Source organism: Danio rerio, chromosome 12 (assembly GCF_049306965.1).
Source record: "Danio rerio strain Tuebingen ecotype United States chromosome 12, GRCz12tu, whole genome shotgun sequence".
Lineage (NCBI taxonomy): Eukaryota > Metazoa > Chordata > Actinopteri > Cypriniformes > Danionidae > Danio > Danio rerio.
In genome coordinates this window covers 11869710-11885604 of record NC_133187.1, presented here as the reverse complement: position 1 = coordinate 11885604, position 15895 = coordinate 11869710, and the positions used below count along the sequence as shown (strand labels likewise).

General features: G+C 35.6%; 1 protein-coding gene across 1 annotated transcript in view; it reads left to right on the top strand.

The window, feature by feature from the left end:
* Positions 1-15375, top strand: part of adam9b (ADAM metallopeptidase domain 9b) — a 34050-nt gene extending 18675 nt beyond the window's left edge. Inside the window, 10 exon segments of the mRNA NM_001114439.1 lie at positions 870-959; positions 1671-1866; positions 2414-2519; positions 4199-4382; positions 5838-5924; positions 6720-6825; positions 6905-7046; positions 11770-11890; positions 12102-12148; positions 14815-15375. Of these exon segments, the coding sequence (NP_001107911.1) occupies positions 870-959; positions 1671-1866; positions 2414-2519; positions 4199-4382; positions 5838-5924; positions 6720-6825; positions 6905-7046; positions 11770-11890; positions 12102-12148; positions 14815-14872 (1137 nt within the window). The 3' untranslated portion in view covers positions 14873-15375.
* The last annotated feature ends 520 nt before the right edge of the window (positions 15376-15895 follow it).

Genomic DNA, 15895 nt, shown 5'->3' with positions numbered 1-15895 from the left:
AGCATGGCTGTTTCTCAATTCCAAGAATGCAGAGAACGGACTTGCGTTATCGTGGAGAGCGGTCTTGCCAGGTGTCGTCGGAAGAACAAACTTGGGAGACCGCGAGGGCAGAGAACGTGTCCTTTGAGAAATGGGATGCTGCGTTTTTTCCTGATGGTCACTTTACCTTCACGCGTTTTAAGTGGTAAATTATTTAAACATTAAAGCACTCATACAACGGTTTATTGTTTTTCCCCTTTTCAAAATATATACTTTGCATAAAAACATTATAAATATACTCTGCACAATATAAATAAAACATATTTTAATACGAATTTTGGCAAACAAAAACCCTTAATGTGTTTATTTCTTGATTAAGATGTTCATGGTCATGTTTTTACTTTCACCGTTTCCTTTAGGGAAACTCCTGAGGTAAATAAGTTATATCTCTGAAATTAATATATAACTATTATAAACCTATATAAAATGCAGCGCTTCCCACCTCCAGTCGCAATGACTTCTGGGACTTCCAGAGCGAGTTCGGTGATCAAGTCTGCATCAGTGCGTCCTCTATATCAAGATCACATCCAAGAAGTTTCACGCGTCCTCCGTACTTGCAGTCTTAAATATTGGAACTGAACTTAGGCAGCTGATGATGACGTTGCATGAGAACACAAGGACGCAAGACCGCTGAAGAACGCGTATTGAGAAACAGCCCATGTCTCATATAGTTAGGCACATTACAGCGTTTAATGGTTTTTGGTTGGGTTTTGAAGTGACTTGGCTACATTTATTCAACCGTCTTAAAAATGAAACTTACTCATTGTGTGACAGAGTACAGAGCTTTTCATTGCTGGTGTCCTAAATGAAGTGTTGCTGATGTGTTGCAGGAATGCAATACTACATGCTGTAATGCTGCCACATGCACCTTCACTAAGGGCTCCACCTGCGCCGCAGGAAGTTGCTGTCAAAAGTGTCAGGTCAGACCCCTCATCACAAATATACATGTTAACCTGACTACTTAAATTACAATGTTATAAAGGCTTGATATATTATCCACTCACCGGTCACTTTATTATGTACACCATACTAGTACTGGGTTGGACCGCCTTTTGCCTTCAGAACTGCTTTAATCCTTCGTGGCATAGATTCAACAAGGTACTGGAAATATACCTCAGAGATTTTGGTCCATATTGACATGATAGCATCACGCACACATGCACATCCATGATGCAAATCTCTCGTTTCATAAAAGAATTTGACAGTGTTTGACACATTTACTGAGACATTTTAATGACTAATTCAGCATTTCACCGAAAAAGGTCATCAGAAAAATTTCATGACAGTAATACTGCTCTCAGGACAGTCATGTTTTGACAGGTTTTGTTACCTTGGTATTGTCAAGTTGTCAGAACAAAGACATCCCAAACAATGTCATATTTGCATTTAATATGACATAACTGAGCTAATGACGCTTAATGACAGTTGCCATAAGCATGTATGAAATCTCATTCATCTTCCAAGGTTACAAAGGTTTCATTATTACTAAGGTTTTGCCCCCCTTCAAGTAAAGTGTAACCCAAATTTATTGATATCTCTTAACAACATTTATTTAAGTTGCAGGATTATATTAGAAACATGGATGCAAGTAAATATTGAATGTAAGTGTAACATTGGTTTACTCTGAGCAGATCATTGTTGCCGGCACACCTTGCAGACCATCCATCAACCCCTGTGACCTGCCAGAGTACTGTGGTGGAGAGTCTCCATATTGTCCATCAGATTTCTACATGATGGACGGTCTCCCGTGTAACAATAATGCTGCCTACTGCTTTGAGGGCCGCTGCCAGACCTTTGATTATCAGTGCAAACAGATTTTTGGCTCAGGTACAGTACTTCACATTGTACTTTTAGCACACTTTTAATCTGTTAAGATGCGGACAAACATTATATCACGCTCTGCTCTTAAGTTTGTTTGTTTGTTCATTCATTCATTCATTCATTCATTCATTCAGCTTAGTCCCTTTATTCATCAGGGGTCGCCACAGCAGAATGAACAGCCAACTTATCCAGCACATGTTTTTACACAGCGGATGCCCTTCCAGCTGCAACCCAGTACTGGAAACATCCATACACTCTCATTCACACTCGTACACTACGGCCAATTTAGTTCATTCAATTCACCTATAGCGCATGTCTTTGGACTGTGGGGGAAACCGGAGCACCTGGAGGAAACTCACGCAAACACGGGGAGAACATGCAAACTCACACAGAAATGCCAACTGACCCAGCCAGGACTTAAACCAGCAATCTTTTTGCTGTGAGGCGATAGTGCTAACTACTGAGCCACCACGTTGCCGCTCTTAAGTTTATACAAAGCTTATCTTGTATTGTTGAATTCCTGTTTTTTGTTTTGTTTTGTTTTTCTATTTAGGAGCAACCAAAGCAGATGATAAGTGCTTTACCAATGTTAATACTTATGGCAATGCATTTGGGAACTGTGGATATTCTGGGACATTCCCGAAACCTTGTTCAGTACAGTAAGTACCTCATAGACTGTAGAATCCAGGAAATATTTGAAAAATGTCTATGCATCAACATGCAAAAACATACATTTTTTTGGGAAGTTTTGAATGAAAATACAAAGGTTTTGTGAGCAAATACACATTTTTTTTTAGGTGAAATCACCATGGCAATTTAGGAGCCCTATCATACACCCTGCACAATATGACGCAAGATGTGTATGGCATGATTTGTTGCTATTTTAAGACAACTCTAATTTTCATGTTTTGCGCCACATTGTTTAAATAGCAGATCCATTTGCACCATTTATGTGGACTCATGGGTGTTCTATAAGGAGGTGTTTTAAGGTGCATTGTTGGCCCGTTGGTATTTTGATAAATTGAAATAGACTCATTGGCCAACTAAGAGCTGGTTTAATGTTCATGGCAGAGCTATTTTTTAATAAAAACAAGTTTAGATTTGTCCACTTGATGGGTTTTGGAGACGTGTACATCCCCATTTGGGGCATAAGAATAGGCAGTGTGATTAATTACAACCACATTTTGTTAACATTATTAATTTACTAATTTCCTGAAGATTAGAATGAATAAAGAAATTGTATTGAAGCAAATTTTTGTGCTTAACATACAAAATTAAATATGTAGGCTAATGAATGTCTTCAGTGGAGTGAGTACAACGAGTTTCCCTATCGACATAGTAAAAAGTAAAAGTAAAGAGAAAGAGAAAGTAAAGTGGCCGGATGAAGGAGGCTTGTTCTTTATCCTTGCACTGCAGATGGTCTGTTTAACTGTTTTCTCGCTAGTGAAGAATTCAGTTTTTTCGCTTGCAAAGTCCGCCATGTAAATAGCAAATGTGCCATGGCGCAACGCAACTGACTCTTAAAGAGAATATGTAATTGAGACTCTAATTGGCTTAATGCACAATATGCTCAAAAAACACCCAGAATTCATTAAGAGAATAAGCACAACTCTGTTAGACCTTGGGTCAGGGAGCACAGCATATTTTTCTATTATAAAAATGGCAAAAGTGGATTCGTACATGCCCTTAATGCTTTCTGCGCCATGCGCTTCGGACTTTGCGCCTAGATTGTTGAAATTTTTTGCAACATGTTAAATGTGTGGGTTTTTCTGTTCCATCTGATTTTTTTTTCATTTTGTTTTGTGTTTTTAGTTCAACTTAAGTGCTGAGGGAATTGATCAGGGTTCGTACAGATGCTGAAAATCCTTACAAAGGCTTGAATTTTAGTCTAGTGGTTTTTAAAGTTTACAAAAGTGCTTAGATTTTGGTTTAATTGTTAGAAACTGAAAACTTGAAACTTACTAAGTAGGTAAAATTATTAACTGTTTAAAAACTGAATTGATTGATTGATTGATTGATTGATTGATTGATTGGTTGATTGGTTGGTTGGTTGGTTGGTTGGTTGGTTGGTTGATTGATTGACACGTTTGAGATCGGAGTAAATGACATTTGAAATGGTAAATGACAATGTTGGGCTTGATGCAAACGTACCATCAAATAGTTTTCTTTGGAATATAGTATATATAGTATAAAATACTGTAACAAATAGCATGTTTAATATTGAAAAGTGCTGGAAAAGTTAAAAAATGCACCTGGAAGTTTCTTGAAAAAAGCTTTTTAAGATTTTAAACTGTGGAAAAGGTGTAAAAACCCTGATTTATACTTTCTTTCTTTACAGAAATGCTATGTGTGGAAAACTTCAGTGCCTGTTCAACAGCAATAACCCACCGCTAGGAGCAACAGTCAGTGTACAAAAAATAGAGGGAGGCACAATAACCTGCATGAATGCTGATTTCAACATGGGCCCTGATGTGCCAGATCCAGCCTATGTCAAAACAGGCTCTGTCTGCGCTCCTGGAAAGGTGAAAATGAAGGGTATCCTAAATTTAAGCTATTAGTGGTGCAAGTCTAATGTTCAGGCTAAAACTGTTGATATTATACCTGTATTGGAACATTTCATTCATTCATTCATTTTCTTTTTGGCTTAGTTTATTAATTCCGCTTAGGCTTATTAATCTGCGGTTGCCACAGTGGAATAAACCGCCAACTTATCCAGCATATGTTTTTACGCAGCGGATGCCCTTTTAGCTGCAACCCATTACTAGGAAACATCCATACACACTCATTCACACACATAAACTTCAGATCTTTTCAATTCACCTATACCACATGTTTTTGGACTTGTGGGGAAACCAGAGCACCTGTAGGAAACTTACGCAAACATGGGGAGAACATGCAAACTCCATACAGAAATAACAGGTGACCCAACCAGGGCTCGAACCAGCAACCTTCTTGCTTTGAGGCGATTGTGCTACCCACTGCGCCACTGTGCTGCCAGAACATTTCATACACTATGAACAACACTATGAACAACACTATATACAACTATATATCAGCAATTAAGTCATAACTTTGATTTGTCATTTTTTTAATGGACACTTGAACCTACATCTTATGAATGAACTTTTGAAATGAAATGTGTTCTCTATAATATGTACTATAATATTTGCTTGCCTTGTACCTTTTTGTCTTTAACTTAAACGTTAAAGCCCATTTGTTTAGTGTAGGCCTGCAAAGGTAATGACACAATTCAATTGAATATAATTCTAGAACCCTATTGAAAATAATCCTCATTCTTATTTAAAAACAGAGACATTGGCATCTCTTTCACAGGTGTTGAAACAGTCTCATTTTACAAATATCCTAGATTAAAGCATTTATTTGAGCCCTTTATGTATCCATTCAGACCATTTCTTATTCTGCCAGGGTCACTCTTAACTTAGCTTAGCATAATAAATTGAATTGGATTTGATCATTAGTGTTTTCCTCTGAAAACACCCCGTTCTCATGCACTGCGTAATATATCTCTGCCTGGTGCAGCCATGGTACAGTAGAAGAGTTTCTTGAATACTAAGCCAGAAAGAGTTTAGTTCCTAAAAATATTGGCTTAGTCATTTTTCATTTTCTGTCAGTTTTACTACACAATGTATCTATAGAAGACTCAAGCTTTAAACAGGAAAATGATCAAACCATTTTTTTTAAACAAAATACTAATTAAACTCCATTCAGTTCATTGTGGTAAGCTAAGCTAAAAGTGACAAAACAAGAACTTGGAAAGAAACAAGAAACTTGGTGTGGTCCTTCAGGTAAATTGTAAAATTATTTTTAATTAAATCTATTCATATATTTTATTACAATACCAGCACACATGGCACCAAAAGTCATTTAAATCACCTTTCATCACTTCAGCAGATTGTCTTGACCTAGTGGCCAGTAAGAGTGTAACTTTTAAATGAACCGTTCTCTTTTTCCCTCAGCTTTGTGCGAACTTCACATGTTTCAATTCTTCCGTTATGGATCAGAGTCGGAAATGTGATGCCCAGAGAGACTGCAGCAGTAATGGAGTAAGTTATTCCTGGTGTTAATGTGAATCAGTGGATGTTGGTCCTTCTTAGTTTTTAATTTTTCTTACTTGCACTTTTCATGATATGACCAGTGATCTGTCCCAAATTTGCATACTAGCCCTCATAAATAGTATTTGAAATTAGAATTAGTATGCCCAAAACCATAGTATGTTGAAAAGATTAAACCAAAGGTTTGAGGATGGTCTACTATTTCTGGTAAAAATTTGATGTGTAGATCTGACATACTGTAACTGCTAATACATTGTGCATTGGATGTGAATTAGATTAGAACTATAAACTAAAAAAACAAACTACAAAAATGGCAGACATGCAAGCCCAGCTGAAAAGTAGAGGGTAAAGTTTATTGAAAACTATTAATAAATATCTAGCCAACTGGAAAATTTTTCAATGACATTTTCTTTGAAATATTTCATCTGCAACAACAATGTGAACTTATATAAAGACATGTACTGAATGAATACTTATCCAAAGACCTGAGGGTTTTTCCTGCATAAAAGACTCATAAATGTCAGAATAACCTGTTGCTGAATATCCAATAAGGCAGGAAATTAAATATGACAGAAATGTGGATGATGTGTCGACATGATTGACAGGGTATGCAACTAAACAGCAAAGCAATCCGTTAATGAGGAAGTTGTATGTTTCAAACTTGCATACTCTTCTGTTACACGCAAAAAAAATACATACTTTTAGGAAGTAGTTCTAGTTCAAGTATGTAAATTTGGACGCAACAAAAGTCTTGCCCATTTGTAATGCTGTGTGGCGTTCTCACAGGTGTGTAATGATCGATATCATTGTCATTGTAATAATGGCTGGGGTCCACCCAACTGTAACAAAGGAGGTAGAGGAGGCAGTATTGACAGTGGCCCTGCTGAGATTGGTAAGAACACACTCATTTCATTTTCACTATACAAAACACACAGATACGTTTAATGATTACATTATCTTTTCCCCCTTAGATTACTCCCTGAGAAATGGACTGTTGATCTTCTTTCTTCTGGTGGTGCCAATTTTGGTGGTTTTAATAATCGTATTACTGTACGTGTTCAAAAGAGACAGTCTCAAGCGCTTCCTGAAGGGCTGCCCTTCCATACGGAAAAGGTACATCTGTCACTCAAGCATTCATTATTTTTGCCTGTTCAGTAAGGTTCAACTTCTGTTGTAATTTTGTTACTCTTTAGAAAGTAATGGGGGAAGATTTTAATTTGACTACAAAAAAGGAATTTGGTCCCACTTTATATTAAGTGTTGCTTATACCTGTGAACTTGCATAATTACTAGATGTGTAAGTAGTATGTAGCTATAGCGTATGTACAGACTGGTACATAGTATTTACTTGTGTGTTACTGGTGTAACTACACACATGTAACAACACTCAATAGTATGTGTAAGTTCAAATGTGTAACAGAACGTTGGTAACAACACTAAGAAAGTACACATCTCTAACAAGAATTACATAAGTGCATTTTGTAACAACAATAAAATTGCAGGTGTTTTCTACTTTCACACCTGTTTGCATGTACTTCTGAACACTGTATTAGAATAAGAATGGCAGAAATAACAATGCAATAGAAGGTTTTACCTTGTGAATTAAGTGTAATTGCAGGGCAAATCCTCAGGAACTGTCCACTCAATATAAAGTGTAGAATTGTCACAAATTACTGTGCAATATATAAAACCTAAGGCTTTGTGCAACTGTTTAACAACAGCAAACTTCTGGCAAAAAAGTATCGGTGTGTATATATAAATATCAAAAATGCCTTACATTTATATGTTTTTTAAGGTAAACTGTAGAGTCACATCAGTAATTCACATTAAAGGGGTACTTTACCAAAGATTGTGTTAATAATGTCCTGTTACACATTTGAACCTACACATACTATTGTGGGTTGTTACATGTGTGTAGTTACACCAGTATTACACAAGTAAATACTATGCAACAGTGTGTACATACACTGTAGTTACATACTACTTACACATCGTTACCATGTAAGTTCACAGGTATAAGCCAAGCGGCAACCTCCCGCTCTCCCTCGCGAAGCCAATACGGAAGTAACTAAAACTGCAATTTATCCGAAACTCCGCTAGTCCTGGCCGCTCCTGGCTTCAGAATAGAGCAAATTTCAGTTGAGCCCACTGTTAAAATGGCCAACTTTACAGCAGAAAAAAGGTGTTTACAGCCTGGTACCAAAAAAAAACGATTTTGGTTTATACAGCTAGTATTACCCTTCATGACAACTGTGAGGGGGGTAAATTTTTTTATAACTCATCCGTTTCCTTTATATTAAGTTATATTAAGTTTGCATAATTAAGGGCGTGGCCACTTGAGTGACAGCTAGGTCTCGCTGGTCGCCGTCACGTCACCTCAGCTGAATCCTGCAGATTACCCACTGATCTCGGCATATTTATCGTATTTCTGTGTTGTTTTATGTGGCTTTACACAGTCAACTGCCTTTTGGACTTGTTTCCTACAATTATCAGATGATATAGAATGCTTTGTGCACTTACCGGTAATTGTGCTCACAAACCATTCACGCTGCCTCTGTTTCCCATGTGAGTAAAGTTATATACTTATATACCATCTCTATAGATGTATTTGTTTTATTTAAGATCATTTATCTTTTATATTTATATTTAGAGCTGCAATGCACTCCAGAATCTGTCAGATTGATTAGCTGTAGGCTCTAGAACAGTCAGGGGAAATGTTATCATACAGTGTTATGCTGGATTTTATCAATAGTCTTGCATTTAGACTATATCTGAAGTGTTTGGAAGTAATTCGCGTTTTCCTCCTGTTGAAAAATGCCATAAGAACAATGTTTAGTGGCTCAATGTATTACTACAGTATTTTTAAAATTCTAAACACTTTATTGATATAGTATACAGCCAAGCACATGTGGTCAGAACACAAACGAGTCGCAGGTGATAAAAGTATTAAGCGTTTTCCCAAAGTAAAGTGTGTCTGAGCCAGGACCAAGCAAAATGCCAGCAGGTGTCTGTAGCTCCGCTCACTCTCCTCCTCTTTGCCCTTGTTTGGTATCCCACCGTGAGTGCGATGACGCGTGAACAAAATGGCGACGGTTGGCCGCGCCTACTTGTGGCTTCTTTTGCGCTCTTCAGAAACCTATTGGTGACGTCACGGACACTACGTCCATATATTTTACATATATTTTACAGTCTATGGTATAAGCGACAATATAAAGTGGGACCAGGAATTTTAACATTTACTGTGGCTTGCACTTTTCTAACACCTGTTTAAAAAAAGCAACAAAATAGTGCTGGATGCTCTAAGAAAATTATTGGTAGCAGGGGAAGGATCGGCAAAGCTGGGAATCAAGCTCGGGTCGCCGTGAGGATGTTGTACTATGTCGGCGCAAAGTACCACTTGGCTATTGGCTCCAACATGCTCTGTACATTTAAAGTAAAATCATAATACAACCTGGCCTGCATTTCTCAAAATCATCATAAACCTAAGTAAATTGTAAAAATGATTGTGCGACTAATCTTAATTTTATGGTCTGTTTTGCCAAAAGCATTGTAACTTTAACAAAGTAATCGTTAAAGCCCCACGGCAATGAGGATGAGGACAATTGGTAGATTACACCTGTAACTTTATTCAGGTGCAAGTGTAATTATAATGAAATGTTTTAATTGGATTTTATTGTACATGTAGCGAAATTAGCTCATTTTATGAATGTTAATGATTAATAATAACAAGTTATTAATATTTATGACTGCTTCATGGTGGCGCAGTGGGTAGCATGATTACCTCACAGCAAGAAGGTCGCTGGTTCAAGACAATCTAACATGGTAATGAAGTAATTTATTGATTAGTCTAACATATAACAAAAACGTCACCACATAACAACAAAAACATAAAACAGCGAGGAAAATAGAGAGTTTAGATAAAAGGATGGCAAATCTGATTCAGTTTCACACTACTATTAAGAACCACCATGTAAACACCTTAAAAGGGCACAGTGTAAACGCATGACTAATACCTGTATTTCTGGGTCTCTCTCTCTTCCTGTGATATTTTTCTGATGCTTGGAAGATGAAGTCTTTTAGGAGGTCCTTTGTCATTTGCGTGGAGTTTGCGACACAGATTTGAGAATTCACAAAATTTAAACTAAGTTATCATTTGCCAGGAAATAAGAAACACTGTGGTATGTCTTTGAGTACCGGGACAGGCTGGCTCTGGCCAGCATCTTGATGGATAAGATTTTACAGAGTGACTTTACTCTCTGACTTTTTGGAGCCGGGACTCATAAAAGTCATTTTAGCAGTGATATCTACTCTGGGCTGTAATAATTAGGAAATATGTTTGAAAAAAATGGAGAAATATGGATGAACTCAATAAATAAATAAATAAATAATTGAAAATCTGTCAATGACTTTCATGGATGTACATGAAAGCTTTGCATGTATTGGGCATTTCTTATGCATAACTTTGTGTTCTTTACCCTCAAGGTTTTCATTTTTAATACATTTTTTTAAGTCGTTTTGCCAGTGCCTCTGTCTGTATATCTGTGCTTTATATACATTTGTATTCATCCACATGAGATGACTATTATTGCGTTAAACATACAGGATACCACTCTTTATAAGGTTATATTTCAGCATTTTGTAAATGGACAGCAACTCCAAAGTACAGTGGGTGACACTTCAAAAAAACCATTACCCCCCTATGTGGCAACGCCACGGCACTAAGAATTAAGAATGGGTTTTTAGGTGTAACAGCAGTTTAGCACATGGAACGAGTTCTCACATGATCATTTTACATGCATCTTTGAGGAAATGCGTGTGAAACTGTAATGAGCATTTTTAACTTTGCACATACAGAATGCTTTTAAGAGCCAAGATGCATCTTTATCGGGAAACCTGGCCTTGATCTGAAGTCATTTTGAACAAAACCAGACCAAAGCTAAGCTTAAGGATGAAATATATTTCCAGAAATGTGCACTCTGACTAGTAAACATCTTCTAACTAATACCGGTTTGTGATGTAATGAGTTAGGTGTGGCTCTGTGATTTCCTTAGCATAATCATCCGGATTAAGACTTAACATGGACAAACCAGAAAGCTGTTTTATAGTAAACAATGACATTGTAATTCTACCTGAAAGCTGCACTGTTTAAAAAGTAAACGTGCTTGCTTTCAAAGTGATATATTGTGAAGTTAAATTAACACAACATGACTTGAAAAGAGTGATGAAATTCAAAACGGGTGTAAAGAAATCCATATTTCTATGATCAGATGTTTTATACTGTCATTTTTGTTTTTGTTTTTTGCTTTTGGTACATATACTGTATATAAACACAAGCAATGCAGGTTTTAAGGTTGCCATGGGAAGGATAAAAGACAAATACACTCAAAAATGTACTTTTGCTAATTGCACAAGCTATTTATATAAAACAATTAAAGCAACACACATCCTAATTAATTTGGGGACAACTTAATTGTTTTATGTTCAATTCACTTAAATTTGTAAAACTATTAAGTTAACTTAATTGGTTTGTGTTGTGACATGATGAAGGAATTGTGAAGATCCCAGCATTTTTTACAGTGTAGCACTGATCTGCTATTGTGTAATAATCTGTCACATTGTGAAATAAGAGGGATGTTTAAGTGGAAAATGGGACCGGTTTTATTAGAATATTAAAATATTATAATTAATCAATCCCTAGTTGATTGTGAGTGGCTTGAGGAAAAGATACAGCTTTGTAATATTGTAAAGCAACTGATTAGTACATTAGTCATTAATAAATGTTTGAATTTAGTTTAAAATCTTCTGATATTAATATTTTGCTTAATGTTTTACAACAGGCCAACGAATGCAGCAAATGGTTCTTCGAACACACCGTCAAATGTGCAAGCTAATGGCAATACAACAAGAGCATCCGCTCCACAGTCGATGACAGAAATTCAAACAGCACACCAATCACAGGTTACCACACTGCCACACAATGAATTATTACTCGAAAAGAAACAGGGCTACAGATATGTGCTTTATTGTGCAAACAATCTAGGGATGAGATATGATACTTTGTCCTGACAGCTATTCTAATGTGCCACTAATGCTAAACAAGGTTGCATTTGGTATAGTTACAAGGTCAGTAATAGATAATTATGATAACTTTTGCTTATTTGTTTTTCAGCCAACTGATCCAAAGTATCAACAGGATACCACAGTAAACCAACCAAGGTATTCACTAGAAATATCAGGCCCAAGTATTTTCAGTGCTGTCTGTTTTTATTGGTGGTGTTTCAGGCAACATACTGTACTTCTTATTACAGTCAAGAATATTTCCATGAATCTAATTTTAGTCTCAAATATTTGGTCTGAAACTGGACCTCCAAGTTTGTCTGCATATTTGGAAAGGGAGATGCGCTCTTAAAAACATACCCAGAATATTATAGACTTAAAGACTAAGCAACCAATCAAAACACCCTAATAACATATTACAAAAACACAAATGCATAGCAGCGTCTTGGAAGAATATTGTACTGCTGTAATAGAGAGCTGTATAGAATATACTTTTGTAGCTATTGTGGTGGTAGGTTTTGCACTGGGAAACGATAATAATGATCAATTTAGAAAATGGAGAAAAAAATCAATGATGAAAAGTTCACAGGCATTAAAATAAAAATGTTGTACAGCTTTAGAAACAGATTTACTAATTTCTGAGCTGACCTTTTTTATGGTTAATAATAATGTAAGGTTTTTATAAAGACATGCAATGAAATATGAGTGCTGGAAAGCCATGGTCATACATTTTTGCAGCTGACCTTACGGCATAAATTATTTTAGTAGTGTTCCTTTCAGATGCATAATGAGAATTTAAATGAATCATGCAATGCAATTTACTCAGGTATGTGGTTAAAATGTTAGGGTTCTTACTGTATCTTATCCTGAGCAAAATGTGCATTTTTACCATGCGTTACAGAAGACTAAAATGTAATTTATTTTAACAGTATATTTGATACAGTAAAATAATGTTGGCCAAATTTTCAACAAGAATGTTTTCATAATATTAATTTAAAAAAATATCACATTCAGCCCCAAAATACGAATTAATTATCATTTTAGGTATTTACACTCACACTTATACTGTTGAAGTCAGAATTTTTTGCCCTCCTGTTTATTTTTTTCTCCAATTTCTGTTTAACGGAGAAGATTCTGTCAGCACATTTCTAAACATAATAGTTTTAATAACTGGTTTCTTTTACCTTTGCCGTGATGATAGTACATAATATTTGACTAGATATTTTTCAAGACACTTCTATACAGCTTAAAGTGACATTTAAACGCTTAACTAGGTTAATTAGGTTAACTAGGCAGGTTAGGGTAATTAGGCAAGTTATTGTAATAACGATGGTTTGTTCTGTAGAAAATTGAAAAAAAAAAAGTTAAAGCTTAAAGGGGCTAATAATTTTGACCTTAACATGGTGTTTAAAAAAATTAAAAACTGCTTTTATTCTAGTCGAAATAAACCAAATAAGATGTTCTCCAGGAAAAAAAAATATTATCAGACATACTGTGAAAATTTACTTGCTCTATTAAACGTCATTTGGGAAATATTTAAAAAAGAAAAAAAAATTAAAAGGGGGTTTAGTAATTCTGACTTCAACTGTATGTGGTAGCTCATAGGATCCAAAGGTGTATAAAAGAGAAACATGCTGTGATCAATATTGTCTGATGGAGAGCCGGTGCTCAAAACGTCACACGCTTTGTGATAGCTTTTTAAAGTTAATAAGTGTTTATTTTTGGAGTGTTGGTGTTGCTGCCTTTATGAATGATTGAAATCCTTACACTTCAAAAATATCCTTCAGACCATTACACTGAAAAAAAAATATTTAAAGATGATTCCTTGAAGTAATAAAATTTCTGGTTGTAAAGAATTTATTTGGGCTGAATTTAAACAAATTAAGTTGAACATTACTAAATTTTATTTGTTTAAATTCAACACATTTAAATTGTTTGCAACAATTTTGCAGACATAATTTTTTTGTGTATTTGTCTTATATTTCAATATCAGTACAGGTCAGAATAATGCTGTTTCCATCTTACATAAATATAATGTTACAATAAATGATGGAAATGCTGTCACCCACATTTTACATCTTCTTTACATGATAGTGGTTTGCAACCTTTAAAGTAGACCATTTACTAAAAGATACTACGCCTTATATACAGTTGAAGTCTTTTATATTCTTTCAGAATTCTTTTAGATTCCCCCCAAGCTTGGTTTTACTGAGATCATTTTTTGCCCAACACATCTCTAAAACAGCAAAATAGTTTTAATAACCCATTTCTGATTACTGAATTATTTTATCCTTGCAATGATGACTGTGCATTTTATTTTACTAGATATTGTTAAGATATTCAGCTTAAAGTGTGATTTAAAAACTTATGTTAATTAGGATAACTAGGCAAGTTAGGGTAATTATTCAAGTCAATGTATAATGTTTTTTTTTTCTTCTGTTGCCAGTTGATAAAGAAATACTGTTAAGGGGGTAATATTGACTTTAAGAGGTTTTTATTATTATTAAAAACTTATTTTATTCTAGCTAAAATAAAACAAATGTGAAGAAATATTATCGGAAATACTGTGAAAATGTTCTTGCGCCATTTAAATATTACTTGATAATTATTTGAAGAAGAATAAATATTTCACAGGAAAGCTAATAATTTTTCCTTGAGCTGCACATATAAAATTACTTTTGTACATTAAATCCGGTAGTCACTAAAATAGGATGCCTGACCATTGAGTAAAAAAAAAAACCTTTACAAACATAATTTGACTTTCTTGTTTCAAATCAATGTCTGAGATTTTCATGACTGATCTGACCTTCTTCTCCATCTTACAGACAAGGACCTGGAGTCCCCAAACCAATCCCACCCAGACAGACCCAAGTACCAGTATGAAGGAACAAACCTGCACAATTATTGCTCTTTTGTATTGTACATGTATTGTATTTTCACTTGACACACAATTTATTCTTTAAATGAAATTGTTGGCACACTTTCTAAAATTGAAAACAGACCAAGGATCAGTGCTGCTTATAGTAAAAAAATGTTTACATGAATTGTAATTTTGTTTTCTACATTAAGTGATGAATGCATGACATCTTAACACAGTGGTTGATAATATTTATTGTCTTTGGGGGAAGAATTAATCTCCCATAGATTAAGCTGCACTGTAATCGTGTGAATTCAGGGATTTGAGCACAGTAAATGTGTAAATTCTGCCTGTTTTGTTACATTTAGAAGAAAAGGTTCACTGTTTTCATTCTTCTTTTTTCTGTTTGGTTTGCTATTTTAATACAAATATTTTCATATTAAAGTAACGTAATTTTACTGAAAATCTGTTTTATATGTACCATAAATGTCTAAATGAAAATAATAAAGTATATTCTGTATTTAAACTATTAATCGTGTCATGTAAATTAGTTTTAAAAATGCTGTTTTGATAGAATGTTCATAAATATTCCATATCTTATAATGTTACATGGCATTGTCTGCATTATGATGCTCATTCACTCTTTATATTCGATTTACTTACCAATATGGCAAGCCGTTTTGAAACTATTCTGTTGGTATTTGTTCATTCATTCGTTTTCTACTGCTTTTCCGGGGCCAGGTCGCGGGGGCAGCAGTCTTAGGAGAGAACCCCTGACTTCCCTCTTCCCAGACACTTCCTCCAGCTCCTCAAGGGGGATCCCGGGGCGTTTCCAGGCCAGCTGAGAGACATAGTCCCTCCAGCCTGTCCTGGGTCTTCCCCGAGGCCTCCTCCCGGTGGGACATGCCTGGAAAACCTCCCTAGGTAGGCGTCCAAGAGGCATCTGAAACAGATGCCACAGCCACGTCAGCTGACTTCACTCAATGTGATGGAGCATCGGCTCTACTTTGAGCTCCTCCTGGTTGACAGAGCTACTCACCCTATCTATA